General features: G+C 35.9%; 1 protein-coding gene and 1 long non-coding RNA gene across 2 annotated transcripts; one reads left to right on the forward strand and one right to left on the reverse strand.

Annotated features, from left to right (window-relative positions):
* Positions 1 to 870: 870 nt before the first annotated feature.
* On the forward strand, positions 871 to 12,624 carry LOC113888726 (pre-mRNA-processing factor 17-like; the record flags this gene model as incomplete). Its single annotated transcript, XM_027535755.1, has 5 exons — positions 871 to 1,005; positions 1,509 to 1,642; positions 6,798 to 6,874; positions 9,446 to 9,590; positions 10,666 to 12,624. Coding segments are annotated over 5 exons (669 nt in total), but the record flags the coding sequence as incomplete, so codon positions are not given.
* Positions 12,625 to 15,852: 3,228 nt separating this feature from the next.
* LOC113888728 lies at positions 15,853 to 16,700 on the reverse strand. The gene is made up of 2 exons (XR_003510044.1): positions 16,533 to 16,700; positions 15,853 to 16,382 (listed from the first exon to the last, which is right to left on the reverse strand). It is a non-coding gene; the product is annotated as an uncharacterized LOC113888728 (long non-coding RNA).

Here is a 16,700-nt window from a genome sequence, read left to right on the forward strand (position 1 = left end):
TCAGCTAATACCACAAAATGTATATAAAGTTGAAACTGAGCTGTAAAAGTAGCTCTTTGAGTATGAAACTTCCTTTCCATGAAATACAGTTTATAAAGCAAATATATTGATATATAAGGAAATTTGAAATTTTCCATAGACTATGTATTTGATCTTTAGGTTATCCCCTACATAAGCTACCATGCTGCATTGTACAATAATAGAAGCACAATAAATACATGATGAACAGAATTAAATTTAATTGTCCCAATTAGTTAAAATGTAGGTCTAAACTTCCATGGGCAGATTGGTTTTATATATTCACAGATGTACTGATTACATTAGCACATTGTGGCTAGTGTGATTTATATAATCAGAGAACCATCTTTCATCCTACTGAGTTTTAAGGATAAAGAAAATAGCTAATAGTTACTAAACACTGTTTACCAAGCATTATACTAAGCACTTATATGCAGTATCTTGTTCAGCCCTAACAATATCACTCACTATGAATTTAAATATTGTTATAGATGAGGAAACTGAGGCTTAAGAGGTAACTTTTCCAGGGGTACACAGCTAGTAATGGTCAAATTGGATTAAACCAACATCTTTCTAATGCTAAACCCATACTCTTAACCTCTTCGGCAGTGGTCCTCAACTCTTTACTGCATGTTTTAATTACCTGGAGAGTTTTGTCTGCTCTGCAAACTGATGATACAGATTTACTTTTGAAAATAATATTTTTAATCATTAAAAATTCATGAAAAGGAACAATGTAGTTTGCAGTAAAGAACAAAGAGGCTGCCATTTCTCCAGTTTATTAGCAAGTGATCTCTAGATCTTAATTCCAGGGTTGTCTTTAAATGGTCAAATTTATTTTACCTACTTTAACTTGGGTCTTTGGTTTTAGGACAGTGTATATCAAGATTTACAAACCGAAAAGTACCCTATTGTGTCAAATTTAATCCTGATGAAGATAAGCAAAATCTGTTTGTGGCTGGGATGTCTGATAAGAAGATTGTGCAAGTAAGTCTTTTCATAATATTTTTATTAAGATTCCTGAGCTTTACATTGTATCAGGGACTGGTAAGGAATATTAACTTGTTTAATGTTTGCTACTTTTTAGGGTCTGCTGATGCTCTAGTCTTAGCAGAAAGCAGTAAATGTATAAAAAGATGATATTTGGGAGAATGGCATTGAAACGTATAATATCATATATGAAATGAGTCCCCACTCCAGGTTCAATGCACAATACTGGAAGCTTGGGGCTGGTGCACTGGGATGACCCAGAGGGATGGTACAGGGAGGGAGGAAGGAGGAGGGTTCATGATGGGGAACATGTGTATACCTATGGAGGATTCATGTTGATATATGGCAAAACCAATACAATATTGTAAAGTTAAAAAATTAAATTAAAAAAAAGATGATATTGAGATTTCTTTTCCTTCTCCATTTATCATGATTATGACCTTTGCTTTCATAAGTCTGCTCTACTTCTGTCTTTGCCCTTTCCTTTATTTGATATACAGTGGGACATTCGAAGTGGAGAAATTGTGCAGGAATATGATCGGCATTTGGGAGCTGTCAACACCATTGTTTTTGTCGATGAGAATAGGAGATTTGTAAGCACATCTGATGATAAGAGCCTAAGAGTTTGGGAATGGTGAGTTTTTATCAGTAAAATCTGATTTATATAAAGCAAACAACTTGAAATTTTGTAGCCAAAGAGAAAGCCTGATAATACACAACAATCTGAATATTTTCACAACTGTGGTCACTGGCCTGTCGATCAAATTGTTTTAACTATTCAAGTCTCCAGAATATGAAAATTAAAGTTTAAGCACACTACTTTTCATAGTCTTTAACCTATCTAAAGAATATGTATTTTGAGTCATTTTTCTAATACTAATTAAAAGCTTATATAGTGCTGTCTTACATTCTTTATTAGGTATTTTGTTCATCTTTGCAAAAAGTAGGGATGATACACATATAGACTGTATTGCTTATGCTAGGGATTGCGTATAAGATCCTATCCTTAGAAAATAAGAAACTATTTTAAAATCTCTTGATTTTCTAAACATCTGCATTTTGATTACTCAAAAACTTGCCCTAGGTCATCATCCTTATGTCCTGCTGTTCATAGCCTATAATGGTAGAATACAAATGTTTTACTTGTAGAGTATAATCAGAATATATTGGTTAATTATGCTTTCCTAGAGGGAAAAAAAAAAAACAGTTTTCTAAAGTCAAGAAATAATAATGTCACTAAGTATCTATCATAGATCATGTTTTATAATCGATTTTCAAAGTAGTACATAATAATCTTTTTGTCAGAGTGAATGTTTGGTTGGAACCCAGCTTGTTTTTATAGTTACTTATAAGACATAGCCGAACTGTGGCTACAGCCTTCAAGGACTAGAAAGTGTCTTTCTACCCCCAGAAGTTGTTCTGCTGTAGGAAGTGAGATGTCTTCAACTACAGGCATCAGTTTCCTCCGGAAACTGAGTCTGTTTGGGGACCTGTGAAAAGTAAAAATTAGTCTCTCAGTCGTGTCCACCTCTTTGTGATCCCATGGACTGTAGCCCATCAGGTTCCTCTGTCCTTGGGGATTCTCCAGGCAAGAATACTGGAGTGGGTTGCCATTTCCTTCTCCAGGTGATCTTCCTGATCCAGGGATCAAACCTGGGTCTCCTGCATTGCAGACAGATTCTTCACCATCTGAGCCACCAGAGAAGGACCTGAGCACATCTGTAAACACATCAGGACAGTTTGGGTAATTGAAGACTTAATGTAATTTAACTTCAGTTTCTCCCACACTCCCTCCACATTACCTCCAATTAATGGAGAGTTGACTACTATATACATAGTCTTAGCATTATTCTTAAAGTCTTAGCATTATTCTTAAGGTCCATGATTTGAGACTATCTTTTAACTAAGATCTCTCCTACTTCAGAAATGATGTTACATGCTGAGGACCCGATTAAGACATCATTTCATATGGGCCACCTTAGACCATTTGTACAACAAAGTAGTTAGTTTAGCATACATATAACTGTTTTGTTTTTATGTACTCTAACAGTTTGATTATATTTAAACTTTCAGGTGACTTTCAGGTGTTTGTATCTTTGGATGGTATTTTCAGCTCCATTTGAAAATGTGAAGTAGTATAAAAGAAATCGTTAACTGTTTAAATGATACACACCAGTTACAGGGCTTTTAGAACACTTGTGAGTGTTTCCTAAATTAGAGCATTGGTGAGCAAAATATTTTGATTAAATTAAATGTTAACAGACTTTTTTCCCTTCTCAGATATTAAGAAATACTCCTAAGAGTCAAAACACTGATTCATTATGAATGATGACATCCTATAGATTTCAGTTCAATTCTCACTTGCCGTTAGAGCCTTCCTAACCAATCCTCACATGAGATTAGGTGCCTCTTCGCTATCATCCCACACAAACAACCCTTTGCTTCCCACAGCTTTTTATTAATAGTGCTTGCTTATTTATTCCTCTTGCTTATTTATTCCTCTTTTTTTTAATGGGGCGTAGGGTATATATGTATTTTTTAAGTATAGTTTATTTACAGTGTTGTATCCTGACAAGTTCTTAACCATGAGAGAAAGAACTGCCTCAACTCGCCATCTGCCTCCAACACCAGCACAGTGCCTGGCACAGACTAGATATATAAGAAAATCGTTATTGTCATAATTATTAATGATGTTGTATTTATTGAGCTCTTTCTGTGTCCCAGGCACACTAAGCATTTTGCCTGAACTATTTCATTAATGGGCAAGTAATCTTATGAGACAGGTATATTTGCTTTTCCTGTTTTTTAGATAAGAAAACTGAGATATATTATTAAGTAATCTGCCCAAGTTCCCAAGAAACTTGAAAGAGCCAGAATTTAAAACTCAGATCAGTCTAGTTCTAGAGATTTTCTTTTCTGTTTTTCTCCCCAGTTTTATTGAGGTATAAATAAAATTATAATGTATTTAAAGTATACAACATAATGATTCGATATACAGTGTGAAAGAATTAATTAACTCTTTCACACTGAGTTAATTAACATATCCATCACCTCACATATTTACTTTTTGTTTGGTGAGAACACTTAGTTTGTACTCTCCTAGCAAATTTCAGTTATGCAGTACAGTATTATCAACAATAGCCACTATGGTATACACTAGAACATCAGACCTTATTCATCTTACAGCTAAGAGTTTGCACCCTTTTGCTAGCTTTGCCTAATTCCCTACTCACCCCTCCACCCATCCCCTGGCAGCCACCATCTACTCTCTATTTCTGTGAGTTTGATTTTATTTTTTTTAAAGATTGCACAAATAAGTGATACCATGTAGTATTTGTCTGTCTCTGTCTGACTTATTTCACTTAGCATAATATCCATCCTCCTGGTTTATCCAAAGGAAAGTTGGTTTCTTAAACAATATCATACAAACTAAGCCTGTTACACAGTTTTAAAGGAGAACAGGAGATGTAATTAGATATTGAGCATCCTGTGGTATCCTATATCATGAGCTATCATAGGCATGTTTTCTCCCAAAGGCATTTATTTTTGTTAAAAGAAGATTTCAGAGGTTGGCACTACTCTTTTATCTTTAAAAATGTCATACATTTTTGTTAGGTTTTTTTTTTTTTGATGATTTCATTTCCAAGCTGAAGATTATTTGTAACATGCTGTGCTGTGCTTGGTCACTCAGTCGTGTCCGACTCTTTGCAACCCCATGGACTGGAAGCCGCCAGGCTCCTTTGACCATGGGGATTCTCCAGGCGAGAATACTGGAGTGGGTTACCATGCCCTCCTTGAGGGCATCTTCCCAACCCAGGGATTGAACCCAGGTCTCCCACATTGCAGGCGGATTCTTTACCAGCAGAGCTACCAGGGAAGCCCTGTTTGTGGCATATTCAGTTCAGTTCAGTTTAGTCGCTCAGTCGTGTCCGACTCTTTGCGACCCCATGAATCGCAGCACGCCAGGCCTCCCTGTCCATCACCAACTCCTGGAGTTCACTCAGACTCATGTCTATTGAGTCAGTGATGCCATCCAGCCATCTCATCCTCTGTCATCCCCTTCTCCTCCTGCCCCCAATCCCTCCCAGCATGAGTCTTTTCCAATGAGTCAACTCTTCCCATGAGGTGGCCAAAGTACTGGAGTTTCAGCTTTAGCATCATTCCTTCCAAAGAACACCCAGGACTGATCTCCTTTAGAATGGACTAGTTGGATCTCCTTGCAGTCCAAGGAACTCTCAGGAGTCTTCTCCAACACCACAGTTCAAAAGCATCAATTCTTCGGTGCTCAGCTTTCTTCACAGTCCAACAAGCTTATTATACTGATTTATAATTTCTAATTAGAATACAGTATTATTAAATAGAACTACACCTAGCATTTTTACTAGTAATTATGAAGTTCATAGGTGTTCAGATTGTTTATATAGAGAATCTCTTGTTGTAGAGCTCATTGTATCAGGAGTCCTTGAAATAAAGGATCTGTTTAAATTTTTTTGTTTACTTTTAGTAAAACATGGATTGATAATGAACCTGAAGTATTGTTAATTTAATTTACAAAATGCTCTTATTTTTTAAAATCATGTTATAAAATTATCAGCTACTAATAATAAATATGAGAAGGGAAAAGCAGTTGAACCTTTTTAAGATTAAGCTCGTCTCAATATATTTGGATCATTTTGAAGTCACTTCTCACTGTTATTTAGAGATATAAAGGGTTTGAGATTTGATAAATCTTACTGTTCCTCAGGTTATACCAGAAAATATTTTCCTCCAACAAAGACTGTGACAGAAGTTTTTTCTAGTTGTTTACTTCTTCTGGGGTGATAGATGGATACAGAAGATCCTTACTTAAAAGGCATATTATTATTATTGTCTTTGTTGTTTTCTAATTAATCAGTCTTTGAACTTGAACCATAGTTTGAAATTGAAATTGGTGCTTTATATTCCGTATTAGTCATCAGATTACATTCCCCACGCATTATTAAAAAAAACATTTCTGATGTCTCATGAAAAGCAGCAAGATCAAAATCCTTCAGAACTACTGAATTTTTTTTTTTTTTAATCATGGAGAGTATTAAAAATGAAAAGACACTTAGAACTTTGGATGGTTTTAGATTTAGGTTTTGAATTTGACTAGTTTTGAATTTTTGTTGTTTTCATTTTATTCTTTTTTATTTGTAATCTTTTATTCTCATAAAAAATGTTTAATGTTTTTTCTCCTACACTGTACACATTTGGAATACTTTACATGTAAGCTGAAAATAGAAGATGTCCAGGTGCTTAATCTGCCAGAAATTATGAGATTTCTGGATGGGCTCGGCCTGCTTGCAGATCCCTGTGCGGCTTTGCCTACCATCTACTTGCACTGCTGAAGGCTCTTTAGCACTTGAACCTGCTTGCAGAGTGCCGAGTTATGGTTGATTGGCGGGTAAAAGAATACTTCCGTGCAGGCTTGCCTCAGACGTCTTGATTCTGTCTACCATGGTACATTTTTAGATGAGTTCATTATTAGAGAACTTATAATAACAGATTATTTTTTAACATAAAGGGAAAAGTTAAAATCAAATAGCAGTAGAAAACTAAATCACTGACACTTGTAATTATCATGGAAAGTCATTTGTATAAGTAAAAGCTTTATAATAATAGAATGTCGTTTCGTGGTTTTCCTTCCTCCAGGAAGTTTCATGAAAGTTTAAATATATAATTTCAAGAACATCGCTTTTGTTTCAGAGATTATTCTTCTAAAAGTACTTTTAAAAGTTACTATTCTGATATGTTATTTTAATTTTTAGGGATATCCCTGTGGATTTCAAGTATATAGCAGAACCCAGTATGCACTCAATGCCTGCAGTGACTTTGTCTCCAAATGGTGAGTTAGTAGTTACAGTGTTTTTAAATGAGCTTCTAAGACACTGTGTGATTTTTGTTTTCAAAAGAGCCTTGGCCATTCCCTCCTGGGGGAGGTCTGTCACAGTGCCATACTTGTATATTAGAAATAATCACTGATTTTCATGTATGAGTCACCTCACCCATTCTCTTGTTTTTTTTTAAAAAGGTAAAAATAAAAGAAACAATGATTTGCAACATTGCCCAAGCATCTAAGGATTTCCATCTGAGAATCAGGGTTTTGGGTTTGTTTTTTTTTAATAATTCTTCCAACAGAATCATGTTCAGCAACTCATTTAGTGATTTACTGTGAGCTCTTTTTCTTTTGGGGAATAGGTAATTTTGTTCTGGTTCCTTATATGAGAACACCTTAGCAATTCACCATAAAAGATTTTCTCAGACAAAAATTAAAAAGATAAGTCTGCTTAATACTGTTTTCTATTCAGTAACTCATGGCCTTTTAAGTACGAGTACTCCAGATATACTGATATAATTTTATATGAGGATATTAAAGTGGAGGACCTGATGTTTGGGCAGCATGGTCATCAAAGCCACTGTTAGCTCATGTAGCTGCTGTGAGAATAGAGCAAGGAAGAGGGAGCAAGAGTTTGCTCTTCCAGTCGAAGCATCTACCATAGGCAAATCGGTGGACAATTGTCAAGTGTCCTGTGATTTTTATGAGAAGAGCAACCTCACAGGGTGCTGTTCTGATAATCACCATATTGTATACAGTCACATTTGTGCACCTACATTTCATACAGTGTATTTTTAAACCATCTGTCATCAATACTGTGCCCATCTTGAACAAGGCCACTTACTTAGTCTGACTATGAACATTGTTAGGGTCATCCTTTATAATGTCTATAACATATAGGATACAAAGATACTTCAGTTTAGACTCTAGTGGTTTTGGTGAATCCTAGGTAGATGAAAGCAATGTGGCCTAAATCAAAAAAAATGGGCAGAAGACCTAAATTGACATTTTTCCAAACAAGACGACCAATAGGCACATTAGAAGATGCTCTTCATCACTAACTATTTGAGCAGTGCAAATCAAAAACTACAGTGGGGTACTACCTCACACCAATCAGAATGGATGTCATTAAAAAGTCTATAAATAATGCTAGAGAGGGTATGGAGGGAAAGGTGACTCTTACACTATTAGTGGGAATGTAAATTGGTACAGCCACTATAGAAAACAGTATGAAGTTGCCTCAAAAAACTAAAAATAGAGTTGCCACATGATTCAGCAGTCCCACTCCTGGTCATATACCCAGACAAAACTGTATTTTGAAAAGATTCATGCACCCTTGTGTTCATGGCTGCACAATTCCCAAGGCATGGAAACAGCCTTAATGTCCATTGACAGATGAATGGATAAAGATGTGGTACATATATACAATGGAATACTACTCAGCCATAAAAAGGAATGAAATAATGCTATTGCACAGAATGGATGGACCTGCAGATTATCATGGGCTTCCTTGGTGGCTCAGTGCAAGTTCAGACTCTGTCAGAAAGAACCCCTGGAGAAGGAAGTGGCAACCCACTCCAGTATTTCTTGCCTGGGAAATCCCATGGACAGAGTAGCCTAGTGGGCTACAGTTCATGGGGTCTCAAAAAGAGCTGGACATGACTTAGTGACTAAATAACAACAGAGATTATCATACTAAGTGGAGTAGGTCAGAAAGAGAGAAACTAACACTATATGATATCACACATATGTGAAATCTAAAATAGAACACAAATGAATATATATATATAAAACAAAAACATATTTTCAGGTATAGGGAACATACTTGTGGTTGCCAAGGGACATGGGGGGAGGGTGTGGGAGTCTGGTATTAGCAGATACAAACTATTATATAATAGAATGGATAAACAATAAGGTCCTCCATATAGCACAGGGAACTATATTCAATATCTTTGATAAACCATAATGGAAAAGAATATATGTATATCAGTCACTTGGCTATATAGCAGAAATTAAATGCTACATTGTAAATCAACTATTACTTCAATAAAACTTTTTAAAAAAGCATTGTGTTACTACAGTATTACTAAAATTGTTTTACTAAATTTTTTTTTTACTGAAGTTACTAAAGATTTTTTTTATCATATCTTTGTACAGTTTTATTTAATAATCCTAGGTTTTCTCACCTGGAGTTCATCTTTCCTCTTTCTGTAGTTAACACAAATAGTCTTTCTCTCTCCATGGTTCTATTATTTATATTTATTACAAATTCATTTCTTAAAATTTAATTTTGTTTTATTAATGCTAAACTCAGGAAGTTTTTGTATATCCTTATTTAAACAGAAGAAAGCTTTTATAGGAAAAATGCTAAATGATACAAGATTTTATGAGCAAAATCCCTTACTCTATTACTCACTTTCAACAAATCTGTAACACTTCACAGGCAGTATGGTAAATTTATTTCCTATTATTATATAGTGGTTGGAAACAAAATAATATTAATGACTGAACCTACTTAAATAAAAGTCTTTTTAAATTTTTCAGTCTTCCTCTAAAATGTCTCATTTATTGAATTTACAGGGAAATGGCTAGCGTGCCAATCAATGGACAACCAAATCTTAATTTTTGGAGCACAGAACAGATTTAGATTGAATAAGAAGAAAATTTTTAAGGGCCATATGGTAGCAGGCTATGCTTGTCAAGTAGACTTTTCACCAGACATGAGGTAAGTTTAAAACTTTCTCATTTATTCCCGTATTCATATATGATGATATAAACTACTACTATACAAATAGCAACACTGACTGTACAAATCACTTTTATATATGTAATTGTATGAGAATTGTTCAGATTGTCTAAATGCCAGATAAAAGACAAGAACAAATTAAGACAGTTATATTTGGCGCTTTTTTTTTTAAGTTCTTCAGTATATTTCTCTACATTGTTAGTTCTGTGCCCTTTAAGCACATAATGAGTCCCTGTCCATATAGGCAATATCTTTCTTTCTTTCTACTTTTCTAAGCAAGGCTGAGAGGACTATAATCACTATATTGCTATGATTCAATGAGCCCCAGAGGAATTAATCCTGTATTATGGGGTTGAAGTTAACAACTTCACTACAGCTTTTCTGTGCTAAAACCTCAAATCCAGCCTCTGAATGTTTCTCAGTCACACTAGATTTTTGAAGCCTAGAGCCTTTCTAAGAGTGAAACTCTGTATTCATTCCACTGTTGTTAGCTAAAATATATGGGTGTCACTAATTCATAAATTCCTGTAACCTTGTATGTTTAGCCTGGTAATTGGCACTTAGACTCCTACCTTTGAATGAGTATTGGACATATTCAGAAGCTTTTGGAGCCAAAAATAATTACAAAGATGATAGTTGAATGAGCCTACATGTGTTTGCATGGTCTACATGTGTGTGCTTGGTCTACATGTGTGTGCGTGGTCTACATGTGTGTGCACGGTCTACATGTGTGTGAAATTGACCCCCTTACACTGTTTCTGACTGTCTTAGAGAGTGATTGTGATCCTGCATTCACTGTGGCCCATGGGTCTCCCACTTTTCCAAGTTGAAAGTAATTTTTCTGTCTTAGACTGGTCACTCAATGGGGAGGTTTTTTGATAGAAGATTAAATTATAGGATGCTTTATACACTACCTTATTATTCAAATATTATACAGTCACATTGATTTTTTTTTATGTTAAAGTAAGAAATATAAACTGTTTCTCTGTTCCTCATCTTGTTTACCATTTTAAGGTGCTTAAATTATTTGAATTTATTTTTCTTCTCATTACAGCTATGTGATTTCAGGAGATGGAAATGGAAAGTTAAACATCTGGGACTGGAAGACCACAAAACTCTACAGTAGATTTAAAGCTCACGATAAAGTGTGTATAGGTGCAGTGTGGCATCCTCATGAAACATCTAAAGTCATAACTTGTGGTTGGGATGGTCTCATTAAATTGTGGGATTAATGGGATTAATCCTTAAACTAGGATCATTTTTGATCCAATATCATATTTAACTATATTTAATTATTAAAGGTGTTGGATGACAACTTGATTTACAGGTTATGATTTTCTTACATGGTCTTGTGAAGTTGAACCATTGTTTTAAAAAAAAACTTTGTAAATTTGTCTCATATAATTTCATCAGCAACTTCATTTTGTTCTTTATAGATGTTATTTATACAGAGAATGACCATTGACTTTACATTTGACAGGTGGTTATTGCTGGCAGGCGGTTTGGGTTTACCCCCATGATGTACTAAAAGGATCTTTTAGGAGCTGAGGAGGAATCCCTAATGGATTACCTCTTCAACAGAAAGGAAAGAACAGGGATGATATGATTTAATGTGAATCTGAAAAGAAGGATAGAAACCACCCACAATTACTGTTCCCATTATTTCCCATGGGTCAGTTCTAATCTTTTGGATTCAGGAGTTCCATTATTTTTTTATAACTTATGTTGTGTCTGCTTAGTTGTAAGCCAGCAATCTTCTCTGACTGCAGCATTTCTCTAATTGTTAAACAGTGTAAAATAAAAATCAGTCCAGAGTTCTTTCCTTGGCTTTCTTCTTGATCGGTATAGACAGGACTATATATAATCAGAGAATCACATTATTTTTGAAAATGGAACTCAAGAGAATGAATCAAGACTTTGAATTGTATTTGTATTTACTGTCCAGTAAGGACCTGGCTACACTTTCAGAAATCAGGGTCTCCTAGGTCACTGTTCACAGAAGTTACTATTGAAATACTCCTCATAGGAGATTGGGTGTGAGAACATAGTTCAAAATGTCAGCCTGTAATTTCTTTGAAGCTATATGTTTTATCTTGAAAACTAATCTGATTTTGCTTATGAATATATTCAATAGAACTTTTTAAGATTAGAAAAATGTTAAACTTCTTTCCAAATCTTTGGGTAAAATTGACACTCTGGGAAGATGGGTTCCTAATTTGAGAAGCAAGGACTGTGATTGGTTTAAAAAAGATTTTTTTTTAACTTCAGATTGTGAAATCAAGATAGCTTCTTAAATATAGTAGCTAATAGCACTTTAGTTTGACAAGCCATTTCTCCTTTCTTTTTTTACAAATCTATAGCAGATATTTGAATGTAGTGTGAAATATTTCAGTGCCACGTGATAAAAGATTGGCTCATAGCTGCTCAGACTGCTGACTTGGAGACCAGAATCTTGTTGAGTGTTGATATCCTAGGACTCATTAGCCCTGAGTCCTGTGCTATCAAGAGCAATTTATACTCCGTGCCCTTCGAACTTCCATTTTTAAACATTAAAATTTAAAAAGACCTGGTATAGATGACCAGGTGGTATAGCCACATATAAATTTCAAATAAAATTTAAAAAGAGAATAAAAGCTGTAGAGATGTATTTTGGACACAGCACTCAAATAATACACTGCCTTGCTGCTGCCATTTCTACTTCTTGATCTGCTGGGAAGGGTGGCTGCCATTTCCTGAAGAGGAAAAAAATTCAATCAGGAGCTTTTCTGTAGTCCCAACCACTGGTTTTAACAAATGTGAATTACTGAAATGTGATGGGACAAAGAATTAATCATACATTTGAACTGTCTTGTTCAGGACCAGTATTATGTATTTTACAAATCATAACTTCTAAATCTGGGTTTATTTTATTGTGTTTTTAACTGTTTCTAAACTAAGGAACTGTATATAAAAGTTGTCTCTTTTTAAAAAAAGATGGTATTTTTAAATAAAGCATTTTTGTAGAAAGTGTTATCAACATTTTTGTTCTTAGTCTCCTTTTGAGTCTCAACTCTGAGACACCAGATTAAACCATTTGCAGATTTTAAATGGGTCATTTTTCTGGGCTTTCCTGATAGCTCAGTTGGTAAAGAATCTGCCTGCAATGCAGGAGACCTTGGTTTAATTCCTGGGTCAGGAAGATCCGCTGGAGAAAGAAGGCTACCCACTCTAGTATTCTTGGGCTTCCCTGGTGGCTCAGCTGGTAAGAATTCGCCTGCGATGCGGGAGACCTGGGTTTGATCCCTGGGTTGCAAAGATCCCCTGGAGAAGGGAAAGGCTACCCACTCCAGTATTCTGGCCTAGAGAATTCCATGGGCTCCTTGGGGTCACAAAGAATTGGACACGACCGAGCGACTTTCACTTTCACTTTGATTTTTCTGGGGAGAAATGATGCTTTAAAGGTGAGTATAGTATATTAATGGGCTTATCCTAAATAAATGACAAAAATACAAGACAATGCTCTCAGAGCACACAGAGTAAGTTTTAACACAGTCCATATTTATTCAGTTGGTGCCACTGAGTCTTGATTGCACCTATTTTAGAGTACACAAATGTGTGGGGTTCTTTTCCAGCATTAAAAATTTCAAGATCATATTGTGACTGAAAATAAGTGATTACCATCTGGCTCGTTTTCCTCACTGCAACCCTTTTGTCACACCCAGGACAGATTTCCTTCCTAAAAGTTAAGGATAGTAATGATGCTTTGGTAGAAAATTTAATGAATATTTACTTAGTGAAGCACAAGCTGGGAATATTTTGTCCTTAATAAGGAGCCAGTTTTAAGATAGGGAACATGGAGTAGTATCAAACAGGCATTTCTCTAAGGATGAAAGTATAGAGTGATTTTTGAGGATGCTCTGTGAGGCTGGTTGATGTTCTTAGCTATTAATTACCTGGAAGAAAACATGGACAGTGAAATAACAAACCCTATGGTAGCTGTAAGAATTGCAACACCAGCAACAATTATAGAGACTCTACTTGAAAAATACTGTTTCTTATAATGTGGACTAAGAACTACCTGGAGATGGTGCCCCTTACTGAGATACAGAATTCAGAAGAAAGTAGTGGATGATTAGGGAACCATAATGAATTCAGGTATGGAGAGGGAAGTGTGAAGTGCCATCCAGGTCAAAATATCCATCAGCAGTATTAACTTTGGGTCTCAAAGAGACCTAGGGAAACCTGATGCTATTTTTCATCAACAATGCATGTTTTTCTCATTTTTGTCATCTTTGAAATACAACTATATCTTAAAATCAGTGATGTGTCATAATTTAATTGGCAGCATTCTTTCTTAATGGATCATAAAATTACTGATGAAATACAGTATAAACAAGGCAAATACTAAGGGGACCTAAGAAGAAGAGAGGAGCCAATGGAAGGAAGATTCCATCATAGCACTTGGCTCAAAATTCATGTTATCAAATATTTACTTGATCATTGGGTAAATGAATGACCTAGCAAAAGATTGCTCTGAGACAGCACCCCCTAGAACCAGTTTTTTATCTAAATTTTTCAGCTAATGGATTTCCAAACCATGTGATTATAAATTCAATTTCTTAGACTGAAGGTTTCAAATTCTTAGAACAAACTTTGATTTTCTACAGAGCTACAGGAAGGGTAGACTTCCTTGTGCTTGCAAGAAGGGGATAGAGGTCCTTTATTAGAACCCTCTTCCATTGAGATTGTCACCCTCCAAAGGGCCCACTGCTACAGGTTATCAGCTCCAATCCTGTCGCGCCAAACCACAAGCCTTATCTCTAATGCTCTAGGCCCCTGGCCCCTTAACTGTTATACTGAACTCTTAAGACCACTGCAGTGTAGGTTCCTGCTGCCTCTCAGGTTCTAGGGTCCCTCTGAACCTTTTGTGTCTGAAGGTTTTTCTTTCTTGGGCATTCATATATATACAGAAACGTGTGTGTGTGTGCGCGCATGTGTCTATACACATGCATACATATATATTCACACATATACATAAAGATCACCATGAAAATACATCCTTAATCTAGTATCTTTGAATATTGCCACTTTTTTGTTAGAACATTCTAAAAACAAGTATAAACAAGTGCAGTCTGAAACATTCTGGTTTTTAGAATCTTGGGAGCTTAAGTGTGCTGCCTAAAAAGGTACTTTACCTAAGGGTACTTCACTTGTTGACTGGAGAGCCATCATAACGAATTCATCTTTAATCTAGGCCTTTTCTTGTGAATAAACATATCATTTGGTTTCTCTTGAATTTATCCTAAGACTTCCCTTTTATAGCACACAAATCAAGAAATTACCTAACCACCCTCTAAGCCTTCTCTAATCACAAAAATCTTAGAAGAATGAGATTCTTAAACTAGAAGAAACTTAGAAATCAAATATTCCAACCTAAGATAAGAAAATAGGCCAATAAGGGTGATGAATTGCTTGGTATCACACAGCTAGTTAGCAGCAGTGTCAGAATCTTTCTCCCTTCATCCCGCTATCCTGTCTCCTCTACATACTTCCACTTAATTGTGTATTTTAAAATTGTCATATTTGTGTCGTGATTTTTGTGGCTTCCAGCTTGCTTTCTCTGAGGTAGTTAATAGACTGTGTTTATTTCCTCCTTTGGTAAAACAGAACCTGTAACTAAAAGGCATTCTAACAGCCTGTTCCACTCGAGTTAGACCAAATGGTTAACTGGTGGGAAGGACTTTTCTGACTTCAGTCAAATAGCCTGGACAACATAATATGCTCTCTCTCCTTTTTACTCTTTGAAAAACTATCTTAATATTTTTTGTCCTAAAAAACCACTGTGGTTTTCATCACTTTTATAGGAAAGCCTGCCCCTGCCCTTGACAGAAGTAGCCTTACATCATCATACTGTCTTTCTCTCATAAACTGAAAAATATTCTCCATGGTACTGTGAGTTGTGATCTAACACAGTGACTCTAAAAAGTTGTTCTCTGTTTAAAAAAAAAAGAATGAGTAATGAGAAAAGAAGACTGAGGTTTAGTATCCTAGGATAACTTCTAACAATACTTGAGCCTTTAATTATTATCGTACTTATTTGATTCAATTATTACATAGCTCTCAAGTCCCCAAGGTCAAGAAAGATCTTCAGGTTAGCATCTTTAATCAGGAATGAGGACTACTGCAAGTAGTGTAATAAACAACCATGTCAAGAAAAGGACTTGTGCTTTAAATTAACCAAAAAGAGAGAGACTGATTCATCTAAATTCCAAAGATATTTTTAATATCAGAAAAAAAGTCAATGACAATGATGAAATAATCTCACTGAAAAAATCCTATGTGAAATAGCTTTCTTTATATTCATATTCAACAATATTTATGGAGCACATTTGACCCAGCAGGTCCCATGGTAGGCCCTGGGGATACAGACATGACTCCCACCCTCATGGAGGGAAAGTCATCACATAAGCAGACTCATGAAAGTAAATGGAGTGTGAAGCTGGGGAGCACAGAAGACACTGTGGTGATGGTAGTGGTTTAGTCGCTCAGTCGTGTCCAGCTCTTGAGACCCAGTGGATTGTAGCTCGCCAAGCTCCTCTCTCCATGGGATTTCCCAGGCAAGAACACTGGTGTGCGTTGCCATTTCCTTCTCCAGATCTTCCTGACCCAGGGCTTGAAACCACGTCTCCTGCGTTGCAGGCTGTAGGCCGCTTCTTTACTGCTGAGCCATCAGGGAAGCCCAGAAGACATTGTAGGGAAACATAACTGGGGGCCTTCAATAAGGGGGGGTCCCTGAGGAAACAATGTTTGATTTGACATCAATCCTTGAAAAATAATATTTTCTTGTACAGATAGCTTATTTTTATTGATACAAAATTGTGGTTTCTCACTAATGTTATAGAACTCACTTAGACTTTTGGATATTATATGATATATACCCACCTAGGAGAAGGCAATGGCACCCCACTCCAGTACTCTTGCCTGAAAAATCCCATGGACAGAGGAGCCCGGTAGGCTGCATGCATTCCGTGGATTTGCGACGAGTCAGACACGACTGAGCCACTTCACTTTCTTTTCACTTTCATGCATTGGAGAAGGAAATGGCAACCC

This window comes from Bos indicus x Bos taurus, unplaced genomic scaffold (genome assembly GCF_003369695.1).
Source record: "Bos indicus x Bos taurus breed Angus x Brahman F1 hybrid unplaced genomic scaffold, Bos_hybrid_MaternalHap_v2.0 tig00001344_arrow_arrow_obj, whole genome shotgun sequence".
In the NCBI taxonomy this organism is placed as follows: Eukaryota; Metazoa; Chordata; class Mammalia; order Artiodactyla; family Bovidae; genus Bos; species Bos indicus x Bos taurus.